Raw genomic sequence first — 12500 nt, 5'->3', positions numbered from 1 at the left:
CTATGGTGGAGTCCGTAGCACGTCTTGCTCAATGATATTTTCCCCTGCGACATTAAATACTACGTTAGCCATCGTGACGCGAAAAATAACGAAGGGCCGCGGAGGCGATTGGCGCAAGAAAGGGAGGAGGCTGACGGGGAAGAGTCAGCAGAGTCAGACAATGAGGGAGTCTCGAGTGGATATTGGTGGGTGGAGGCGCGAGGGTGTTGGGGGAGTAAGAATGAATGTTGGGGAACAAAAAACGGGGAATGGGGAAAGGGGAGAGTTTGTGGGAGGATCGAGCTGACATTCTGAGTACGCTAGGTAGTATATACGCCAACACTATTACCCGTTTCAGAAACTTAAAGACAGCAATCCGCTATCACATGGGCACTCTCTCCCTCTCCTCTCCCTCTTCCCCTTCTCTCCTGGTCGCCACCTCTGTTGCCTGCACCACTGGCTATACTTTCTACTTGCACTACATTTGATTCTTATTATCGGCACAAAAAAATGACCTTTCAGACTGACATTCCGGAACATTTCACTTGGCATTTAATATATCCTTCTTTAATCTTCTCCTGACTTGCAAATACACAACCTTTCATGCGAATTAACTTCGCTGAGGATGTTTATTATGCACACATCATGAAGGAATATTCCTGAGAATAACTTCTCTCCACCACCCAGTCTCCTCTCTTTTGCGTTGCAGACCCATTCAAACCCTCCCTACTTATCTCATCCCCTCCGTCTCTACCCCCTCTCTCTTATTCCGTCAATGGAAAGCCTCCCTAACACCCTACTTATATACAACTTGTCAATGGTATTAATAAGCCCACTACATCATACTTAGACACTCTCTCTTCCAACAACTCACTCTTGGTGGTACGTCGTCGGTCCCTCGAAGCCATGACGAACAGCTCGAGGGCGGCGTGGGGTGGCTGACGATGGCCCAGTGTTGTCAGCTCAGTGTTGTCAGCAGTGTTGTCTGCCCACCACTTGGCTTCTTATCAAGGCCGATCGCGCCGCAGACTGCGTTCGGCTCCTATACACGCTCTTGCTTGCCCATTAATTGCTCTCGGAAACTTACATTACTTCATGTATTCATTTCGTTGGGAAATTAACTAAATTTTCTAGCGTTCTTTTCGATCAGTTCTGAATCTGTTTATCAAGTATAAACACACTCGCTGCCGGTCGTTCCCTGGCTGCAAGATAATGGGTTTCAATCAAACAAAGGAAGCAGAAACAATCTTGTGTCCTTGACCCAAAGCACAACAGCCGAGGAGGAAAAAGTCCGTGCTCTTTTTCCTCCTGCTAATCGAATGCCTCCCAATTTTCCCCGCATTATTACCCTCGCCTCCATACGCCACAACAGCCGCACCACAGCGACACTAGAATTCAGCCGAGGGGAAAAAATAAGCATTCAATCTCGCTGGATCCATTTCGCTAATTCGAAAGCTGGGCGAGGCTCGAGGTCGCCCACGGTGAAATATGCTAAAGTGATGGATATGTTGCCAGGTCTTCTGCTTCCATCAGTGTGTAGAGCCCTCACGCGCCTCTCCCAATATTGAATAGTCATCCCTGCGACTGCTGGAACTGACTGGCGCACCTGCCCACGCGGAAGGGCTTCAGAAGTTATTGTTTCATCGCCATTTTTGAACGAAAACACCCAACACGCCCGGAATGGAATTGGGGGATCGCGACAGCTCCGGCTCCCTCGTTTTCCGCGTCATCGCACTACTAGCTACTGGCCTGGCAGCCTTTCCACGCGGCCCAGGGAGTCTAACCAGTTCGCGGGCTCGGCACTCTCTCTGCCATCGCTCAAATTAGGCTCCCAACAAAAAGGAGAAAGGGAGAAAAGGCGAGTCTCCAACATCAGCCACTCAGTCCTCAGCTGCCTAGCATGGAAGTCGGCTGGTCGTCCGCCATGACTTCCTCTACTGAAGTACAGGTGAGTCACGGAATCTGTCATGAAATCTGTCATATCACAGGGCACGGAAAGAGTCTGTGAGGCGTGGCCGATGCGTAGTAAACAAACATAAAACATAATTAAATAAGTGTACAGCACCGCAAAACGTATAACGGAAAGTATTATAATCACAGTATAGATTACAAGGTCAATAGTCTCGATATTGTGGAGGTCGTGAGATAACTGACGCTTGCTTCTCGCGATGCCTCGACGCAAAAGGACCTGGATCTTATCGCTCATTTGCAAACTAGATCACCCTCTGTACCCTCGGCAGCGCTCGCACACAAGGCCTTCTCTTAATAGACTCCCAAGGTTCACTATTGAAAAACGCGCACACACACGCGCACAAACACACAAATGGACTCAAGCAACAAGGTTTTAAAAATAAAGGTGAGGGCGGAGGAGGAGGAGGAGGGGGAGAGGGAAGGGAGGGGGAGGGGGAGGGGGAGGGGGTGGAGGAGGAGAAAGAATAGGAAGAAGAAAAAGAAAAAGAAAAAGAAAAAGAAGCAGAAGAAGAAGAAGAAGAAAATAAGAGAAGAGGAGGAGAAGGATAATGATAAAAATAATGATGATGATGATATAAAAACAACAATTATACGCAGAAAAAAAGAAAGAAAGAAAAAAAGAAACCTAAAAGAGAAAGAGAGAGAGAAAAAATAAGAAAGACGAGGACGAACTCCGCCTCGCATGTCTCTGAGGTCTTCGCTGCTTAAGTATCATCGAGTCATTCCTCACCCAGTCTTCACTGAGGGCGCAGCCGCTCTTCAAAACGTCATTCGTCAGGCGAACGCAAGATGCTGGGGGTGGGAGAGAAATTGGAAAATGGGGAGAAGGGAAGAGAAGGAGAGAGACGAAAGGAAATCGTTTAAATGGAAAGAGAGAAAGGAAGGGGAAGGGGGAGTCAGAAGAAATATAGAATAGTGAGAAGAAAGGAAATCGTTAAATGGAGAGAGAGGAAGAGAGGATGCCGGAAAAGAAATTGGAAAATGGGGGTAAGTGAGGAGAAGAGAAGAAGAGAGAGGAAAGAAAATTCTCAAATGGATAGAGAGAAGGAAAGGGGGGGGGATATGAAATATGGAATGAAGAGAAGAAAGGAAATCGTTAAATGTAGAGAGAGGGATAGAGGGAAAGAGATTGGAAAATGGGGGTAAGGGAGAAGAGGAGAAAAAGAGAGAGGAAAGATGGATAGAGAGAAGGAAAGGGGGGGGGAGAAGAAATATGGAATGGGGAGAGGAAAATAAATCGTTAAAGGGAAAGAGAGAAGGAATAAGGGTAGAATATGGTATGGAGAGAGAGAATGCTGGAACTTGAGATGAATTGGAAAATGGGGAGAAGGGAAGGAAAAAATCGTTAAATGGAAAGAGAGAAGGAAAGGAGGAGGGACGGAAGAAATATGGAATGGGGAGAGGAAAGGAAATCGTTAAAGGGAAAGAGAGAAAGCAGGGAAGGGATCACAAATATGAAATGGAAAGAGGAAAGGAAAGAAAGAAAAGAAAGTGTGAGAATGAGAGAGGGCAGAGAAATGTAAAAATGAACGAGAGAAGGAATCTGTAAGAGTGTGAGAGGGAAGGAATGAAGGAAGAGGAATCACGGGGAAAAGGAAATGATACGAAAAGGGTTAAAAAAAATAATGGGACAGGTTGACGGAGAAAATGTAAAAAAAAAAAAAACAAGGAAGAGAGACGAAGGAAATGGATGGAAGGGGTTGATGAAGAAAATATAAAGGATGAAAATTAGACAAAGCGCAAAGGGGAAATGTACAATGGAAAGAGGGGAAGAGTATAACAAAAATAATTAGTCAACAGAGAAAAGTGAAAAGCTGTAATAAAGGCAAAAAAGAATTAGAGAAAGAGACAAGGATGCGCATAGATGAACGAAAATTGTAAAAGGAAAAAAAATGGAAGGAACGCGACGGAAATAAAGATAGGACAACTTAAGATAGGAAGTTAGAAAGAACAGAAACGCAAGTACAAAAAAGGCAACGAGGTGATAACCTTGCAGGTCAAGGAGCGACACTAAACGATAATCAATCAATCAGTCATTAACATCCCATGGAAACACCTGAATCACAGCAGGTAACGATTCTCTCTCGCGAACCTCCACACAAGTAACGGGAAAGCAATGATAAATTATTGAAATATTATGACGTGAATAAGTAAACAAGACTAAGGGGGGATATAAAGAATCAAATGAAAAAAAAATCACATCAACTATTATTTCCATTTGTTTTCAATTGAACGTCCATACGATATCATCATAAAAGACGGACTTTTCCACATGTACTTCACACACAGAGTCCACCACGTGATTATCAGCTGATCATCACCAACGGGCTTCTTCACACGGGCAATATGAACAGAATCGGCTAATCATCACAAACAGACACGGCCATTACAAACGTACTCCTTCACAGAACCATTATAAACAGACTCCTCCACACAGTCATCACAAAAGCACTCCTTCACGTGATCAGCTGATCATCTCAAACGGACTCCCCGACACGCTGTTTACAAACGGACTCCTTTTTCTCGCCGTTTCTTTGACGTCCCTTCCGCAGAGGTACGTTCCTCCCCCACACCCAGCAAGAACGAGACTAGGGCGAAATCCCAATCCCGGCAGGCAAGGCGGTGGCGGCGAGGGGAGAGGGGAGGTGAGGGGCGAGGGGAGCCGAGGAGCGAGGGGCGAGGGGAGGCGAGGGTCTGGCGCAGGTGTGCACGAGAGAGGGAAAGAGAGAGGAAGAGGCAGACGGAGTAGGAGATGTAGAGGGAGAGGGAGGGAGGGAGGGAGGGAGGGAGAGGGGGAAGAGGGAGAGAGGAGGAGGGAGAGAGAGGGAGAGAGGGAGAGAGGGAGGGAAGGGAGAGAGGGAGAGAGGGAGAGAGGGAGAGAGAGAGAGAGAGAGAGAGAGAGAGAGAGAGAGAGAGAGAGAGAGAGAGAGAGAGAGAGAGAGAATGGCTGAGCCCGCCCCCCTCTACTCTGCCTCCGCCCCCTTCTCTCACCTACACAGCTGAGGGGACGTCGCTTGCACTCCGCACGTGGGAGTCGTGCAGGAAAGACGGAGTGTGGGAAAGAACGAGTGTTTTTAAGGGGGGCGGGGAAGAACAAAGGGTGAAGAAAAGGAATGAGATGAAAAATAAGATGAGAGAGAAGACGTTTGGGGAAATGAGGTTCAAAGATGGAATTAACGCTGGAAGAGGATTCAAAAGAGGAATGCAAATAGGAAAGTGAGAGAGAGAGAGAGAGAGAGAGAGAGAGAGAGAGAGAGAGAGAGAGAGAGAGAGAGAGAGAGAGAGAGAAAGAAAGAAGAGAGAAGAAAGAAGAGAGAAGAGAAGAGAGAGAGAGAGAGAGAGAGAGAGAGAGAGAGAGAGAGAGAGAGAAGTGACAGATAGTGAGGGAAACTGGCACGGGCGAGGGAGAGGGGAGAGATAGATGTCTCCGGCACAGTACCAGTATCAACACTGAGGCGCCGGGAGCAGGCAACCCCGGCGCCAAGGCCCGCGAGGGGAGCCGCAGCCGTCGCTTCGTGAATTTCGACTCGGCTCGTTGGTAAAGGGAGCGGGCGGCGTGACCCTTCCGCGTGCCTGTACCTTTGTTTATAAACAGGATTTATGGTAATATAAAGATAGGCATATGGGTATATAAACATAGAAGGCTGTAACGTTAACGAAATTGATGTGTAGGTGAATACAGACGTCATATGATTACTCAGCCATCTATCTATCACACCACACACACACACACACACATATGTGTGTGTGTGGGGGGGGGTTGTATTTGAAGAGATAGAGAAAGAGTAAGAGGGAGGGAGAGAGGAAGAGCGTGTATGAAGAGAGAGAGAGAGAGAGAGAGAGAGAGAGAGAGAGAGAGAGAGAGAGAGAGAGAGAGAGAGAGAGAGAGAGGAGAGAGAGAGAGAGAGAGAGAGAGCAAACAAACACACATATAAACACACCTACTCGTTTCCGCCTCTTACTTCCCCCGGGTACCTCTGAGCAGCCCCCCCGCAGCGCACGGGCGGATAGGCGAGCTAGGTATCGCTGGCCTCGCTAATGAGCAAAAATTTATGTCGGGAGAAGTGGAATCTTGCGCGAGCGGTGCTGGCAGATGTGTCTCGAGTTCATTCACGGCTTTATAAATAGCACTTCTTGTTCTGAATCGCCACGGTTACGAGTGGGAGCAGATTGGGTTACGAGAGTACTGAGAGTGAATGAGAGAGGGAGAGGGGAAGAGAGGGAGAGGGGAAGAGAAGGAGAAGGAAAGAGAAAGAAAGGGGAAAAGAGGGTAGAGAGAGAGAGAGAGAGAGAGAGAGAGACGTAGAAGCAGGAGAATGCGAATTGAAAGGAGAAAGAGAAACAGAAAGAGGACGAACAAGAAAGGCGAATACCACGAGTAAGGCAGAATCTAAGCCCGACAAACCCTACTTAAGTGTTCGCGTGATTTCCCCAACGTCTTCTAAGCCACAACACTGGCCAATTTCCTTTCGCGTCTTGTTTTTATTCCTTTTATTTCCGAGAAACGAGTACACGGTTACACAACTGTTTTCGTAGACTAATTCATATCGTACTTGACAGCCGTTTTATCTTTCTTTCTTCGTCTCCCTTTCCCAATTTCTCTTCTCTCTCTCTTCCTGCATTCTCTCCTAACTTTATGATTTTTTTTTCTTTCTTCTTGAGTTTTTTTTTCTCACTTATCGGTCTTCTTGTTACGCATTTTACTCGCCTATGCTGTTCGTCTTTCCGCAAAACACTCTTCTACTTGTTCACACCTTAGTGTTATTTTTTTTCTTACATATCCTGTTTCCTTCTCTTCCGTATTATCTTGTTGGCATGCCTTTGTTCTCTCCTCATATCTCTTCATTTTCCCTTTTCCTCCCTCTGCTCCTCGTTCTCCTCCTTTTACTTTCCCACCTTCTTCTCTCGTAGTCGATCCCAGTCACCTTCTCCCCTTCTTTCTCCCGTTTCCCTCTCTCCCTCTCCTTCCTTTTTCCCGTTTCCTTCTGTCCCACCCCTCTTTCCCCGGTTTCTATCTACCCCTCCCTGTTCTTTTCTTTTTCACTCTCCCCCTCCCCTTCCTTCTCCCCGTTTCCCCCTCCCCTTCCCGTCCCTTCCCCCTCCTCTCCCCCTTCTCTTTCCCCCACCTTCCGCTCTGTTACGCCGGTAACACGGACGCCATTCTCGGAGACTGTCACCTCCGTCGGGCTGTGACACGCGCGGGGGTATTTGCCAGCCTTGCTGACACGGCTCGAGTCACGAGCCGTCCTGCCACACTGAGTCTCGTATCAAAAGGGCGTGATGCTCTGTTTGCCACCTGAGAGGGTGATTAATGCTCCTTGAACAGGCGGTGGGCGTGCTAAATAATGATTTCCTTTTTAATGATTCCTCGGTCACTTTTCAAGGGTTTCGACATCGTCTTCGCAGAAAGCATATGGTGCTAGAAGTAAAGTTAGGGAACATTTCTGAAATTTATACCCTTTTTAAGGTACTTTTCCGACATGGCCAACGGCAAACTCATTTTCTTATTCATATTAATTCCTTTATTTTGTTCTGTGCATGCACGAACATACCCTGCAATCAAATATTACTGCTATTTCACATACGCAAGTAACAACTCAACATATCCCTATTAATCCACAAACAAATTCAATTCGGCACGTGCGCAGTAAATAAATAAAACTAATAAGAACTAAGAATAAAATTCAATCAGTACAATATAAAGAAAGAAGATCACGCATTGGACATGGTACCAGTACACACCTGTTTTATCTAGTTCTTACGTAACATAGGAATAACCCTCCTCCACGTGCCTCATGGGACACCGGATGGGATTTCTATAGCGGCTGTTTTGTTACGAGGGGACGTCCTTCCTGCCCGTCCTCGATTAGTCTCTCTTACCCCCTTATGGTTAAAAGATTTTACCTCTTACCTTTTTTTCTTCTCTTCTTTTTTATCTTTTAAGGTTCTTCCTAGGTTGTTTTCACATTATTAACCTCGCGTCACATTGTTACACTGAACCGGATGTAAACACACTCTTATCTTTGTTACTCACTTGTCTATTTCATTCTCAGACATCATTCACCACACTGCATCATATTTCTTTACACTGCATACCATGTCCTTCGCCTTCCCATTATCAGCTGTTTTACGACTACTCCTCTCGTCCCATCCCTTCCCCTGTTCCTTCCTTTTCTTTTTTTTCTTTTAGTTCCAATATATTCCTTCCTGTGTGATCCCTTATCACCCCCTACCCCTTTCCCCTCCCCTATCCCCTCAACCACCACACCCAACCTCGAGGCAGCTGGAACGCCCTCTCCCCTCTGCCAAGGTTCCTAGCTCCAAGGTGGTCAAGGTTATTTAATCACAGCGGAGTTCACCTCGGGAAAAAAAACATGGCTGTTATTACTAGGCCATGAGCTTCTTTTTTTTTGAGCGTGTGTGATTGGGTATCAATGTTTGATAATAAAAGAGATGAGGTGATAAAAGACTGATAAAATATGCACGTTATATCTCCTCTCCGTCCCGCTTCTTTCGTCTCTCGTCTCCCGCCTCTCTCTCTCTCTCTCTCTCTCTCTCTCTCTCTCTCTCTCTCTCTCTCTCTCTCTCTCTCTCTCTCTCTCTCTCTCTCTCTCTCTCTCAGCGTCATCATCAGCCATTACCTTATCTAAGTATCTAAGTCTATGCACCTAAAAGGCACTGCGCATTGGCTACATTCCTCTGGGTGTGCCTTAGGCATTTTTTTTTACAACTTCTACCGTTTATCTACACTGTGCGTTCCCTACTTCGCATTATGTCATAATAATATCATCGCCATCATAAGTGATTGCACATACCATATTTGTCATTTTTTTTTTCCTTACAGCTACAATTAAAACTTGTAACTGTGCTACTTAAGCTACGTATTTATCGTGTCTTAATCTTATATATATATTCACATCCTACATTTTCCTCAGTGTGTACATATTATCTATCGATATACTCGCACGCATATACGCTTTGTGCAGCTGTGCATAACCGCGGTCACAATTGTACAACGGATCCCTTCCTTGTGTGACGTCGACAACAAAAAGCCAGACGACTTTGTTGGTGCTTAACAGTAAGTAACTCGCCAATTTCATTGTTTGCACGTTTGTATTTTTACGGAAGTTGAACGAAAACAACATTTACATATATACGCACTTTTGTCCATGTTTGTCTTGCTTAAAGTTAATTCCTCTTCCAGCATCCAACCTCTGAAAGATATCTTTGAAATTCCTCTTGAACTCACCCGAAACCCCACTTTCTTCCTGGTCGGGGATTTGGGCACCAGCTCGTCGGCCACGGCGGTGACACTAAACCTGGAGGACGAACCTTCGGGGCCATCTCCTGCAGGCCTGCCCACCTTCAGGGACTCCTCCTGAGAATGGCGGAGTTCTTCATCGTCTAGAGTCACGAAGTTCTCCGTTGGGACGCTGTTATACCCCGGCACGTTGAGCAAAGTGAGCTTCAGGGCGGGGGGCTGCGGCACCTTATCCCTTTTCTGCATTTTGTTTTACTATCGTTGGGCAATATTCCCATTCACTGGAGCCAAATCAAAGCTCGTTTCCGTGGTGCCATCTTATCACATACATTAATCAGCTCAATAATAAATTCGATTCCGAAAAGACACTTTCCGTTATGATGGAGGCCATCATACTAAAATCAAGCTTCTATACAGCACTATATACACAAAACACAGGGATACGGGTATAAAAGTACGGGGAGCGCGTGGTGAACGTGTTGCCACGATCAGGTTACGCGCTATACTAGTCTCACACTATCGGTGGGGGAACCTTGTGACGTAATCTACAGGTGCCGCTATCATCTCCCGCACAGATGATCGCTGGTGATCAACTGATAAGCACAGAAAGTCTTTGCTCCTCCACAGCGGCAGCGAGGAAACCTTACAATATAGCTCGCGCTGAGTTAGGCGTCAGCACAACTCATTTCCTTTATTGGCAATAAAATCGCTAAGTCACGTGGAATTTCACCTGCTATTGTTTACGCTATTGGCAACAACCGCACTGCTGCAAATTAGACTAAAGGGAATGAGTATCCAATATGTAAACTAAAAACAAACCAACTGTGAGCTGTTTTATAAATATCATGGACTTACGTGTGTACATTCAGCATTGGAATGTTCAAACAGACTTACCTGGAACTAAATATTTCTGCTCGAGTACGCTGGCATCAAATTGCAATCGTGCTAATATGATTTCAGTGCCATTATAATATATTGCATGTAGTTTACGATACCACAGACATCGTACAAATTCCTCTTCCATTATGGCCAGAGTATCTGATCCCTTCAACAGCAGACAGCACATCACAGAGAAAGCAGACCTACCCCTCGGCGGTTGATGTGCGGCAGGTGCAGGACGTTGCGGTGGTGCTGGTGGTGGCGATGCCGCTGAACTTGTTCCGACTGCGGGGCGAGGGCGGGAGCGGGGCCCTCGAAATCAACAACGGCCGAGAGCGCCCGCAAAGAGGCAGGGTCCAGCACGATCTCCATGTGTTCCCGCATGATGCGCAGCTCTCAGAAGCGCCGCCCTTGTTCACGTACACTTGGTGCCCGCGCCCTCCCAGGCTTCCACTCTGAGGGAAACTTTTACAGTCCAGTCGACCGTCCCTTCGTTCCTTCCCCGTCCTTGCTGCTAGGACGCGCCGGCTACACCGTATCACTGTGGTCTTCCATTCAAGAAACGCATTCCGCCACAGTCAAAAATATTCATTTCCCTATCGGTTAACACGCCGAGAATCATCGTACTGAGGCAGTCTCTCCTGGGATAGTTCTTCTGGAGGCTAACACGAGGAAACGACGTCAGCAGTTAAACCTCTTCACACGCACACAGTAAATGTTCTCGAAGCACTCTAAATACTCTAAGTGTTACAATTATTCTCTTACAATGTCCTCTTTCCTTTAAACCGCGTCAAATAACTAGCTTCACACCAACACATGAACGGACGGGACACAAGCCAACGGAGAACTGGTCTTCTTGTCCGAAAAAAACAACAGCACACTCCCTGGACGCTGAGTCTACCGTGCACCTCCCCACAATGAGATCGCGCCGCGGTGTGGACGGGTGGGCATGGCCAGTTGGGAGCGAGCGGGAGAGAGAGAGACGCACAGGTACTACGTCAACGCGGCAGGATCCGGGGACAGAGTGCGGCCCATGCCTCCTGCCGAGTGCCAGCGTTCCCAGAAAGGTCACACGGCTTCGGCAAAGGAACTTTTTTTACGACGTGTGGCGTTCCCCGGGGCTCTCGCGGTGACGTAGCTCTACGGCGGCTCTTGAGGAAGTGGTGCAGCCTGACCACGCCTTCCCCGTTGCGCCTCCCACAGCGGGCTCGGCATATGCTCTACAGATATTAATTAATTGCTGATATACCGATAGGAAGATGCACAGGAGAATGGAGAAAGGGAAGAGGAGAAAAGACACTGAGAGACAAGAAATTATAAATATTGTGTGCGTGCGTGCGTGTATGTGTGTGTGTGTGTGTGTGTGTGTGTGTGTGTGTGTGTGTGTGTGTGTGTGTGTGTGTGTGTGTGTGTGTGTGTATGTGTGTGTATATGTGTGTGTGTATGTGTGTGTGTGTGTGTGTGTGTGTGTGTGTGTGTGTGTGTGTGTGTGTGTGTGTGTGTGTGTGTACGTGTGCGTGTGAAAAAAGAGTGAGAGAAACTCTTTTAAGCGGGATGCACAGTACAAAGAGAAAGTTATAAACAAATCACTCTAATAAATATACGCAATTCCAGAAACAGTCTTGAATAATACAAGAATCAATCGACCTCCAAGGCAATAGTGCGTATACCAGTGATAGACCAGGATCACATTAAAAGAGTGATAATAATCGAATTACTCAAAAGATCACAGCCTTCACCCCACACGTACTGTTATGGGGAATTGAACTCTAAAAAAAAGTAACACCAGAGGTAATGCGGGCGACGTTCTTCCTCGTTATAAATGTCAAACAGGACCTTTCATCCTTGGACCTTCGATGGCGGCAATAAAACAAGTCAGGCAGACAGATAGGGGGACAGATACAGTAGATATACTCGTATAGTCATGGCCATAAGATGGTACACACACATATATACACTGTATATGTATGTATGTATGTATGTATGTATGTACGTATGTATGTATGTATGTATGAATGTATGTATGTATTTATGTATGTATGTATGTATGTATGTATGTATGTATGTGTATATATATATATATATATATATATATATATATATAAATATATATATATATATATATATATATATATATATATACCTACTATACATACATACATACATACATAGAGAGAGAGAGAGATAGATAGATAGATAGATAGATAGATAGATAGATAGATATAGATAGACAGATAGATAGATAGATAGATAGATAGATAAGTAGATAGAGAGAGAAAGAAGAGAGTACATACGTATGCATATAAGCACACAGGATGAGACGGACAGTCAGCTGTGTGTATAAAAAGAAGCTAACAGCAAAGCGGAATGGCATTTTGAATGAAATCCAAATCCAAAACACAGACACAGA

The 12500-nt window shown here is 46.0% G+C and overlaps 1 protein-coding gene across 5 annotated transcripts in view; it reads right to left on the bottom strand.

Moving 5' to 3' along the window:
* The window catches only part of LOC119580885 (kinase D-interacting substrate of 220 kDa B-like), a 70750-nt gene that overhangs the window by 45383 nt on the left and 12867 nt on the right, over positions 1-12500 (bottom strand). The window contains exon 1 of one of the 5 annotated variants that reach the window (XM_037929108.1): positions 10298-11099. The exons of 1 other annotated variant lie outside the window; for it this stretch is intronic. In XM_037929108.1, the coding sequence (XP_037785036.1) occupies positions 10298-10474 (177 nt within the window). In that variant the 5' untranslated portion in view covers positions 10475-11099. Of the gene's footprint in view, positions 1-853; positions 1182-9199; positions 9716-10297; positions 11100-12500 lie in introns of those variants that run through there. 3 more of the 5 variants (XM_037929106.1, XM_037929107.1, XM_037929110.1) reach the window with 3 other exon arrangements.

Source organism: Penaeus monodon, chromosome 14, assembly GCF_015228065.2.
Source record: "Penaeus monodon isolate SGIC_2016 chromosome 14, NSTDA_Pmon_1, whole genome shotgun sequence".
Lineage (NCBI taxonomy): Eukaryota > Metazoa > Arthropoda > Malacostraca > Decapoda > Penaeidae > Penaeus > Penaeus monodon.
This window is presented reverse-complemented; position numbering and strand designations above follow the sequence as displayed.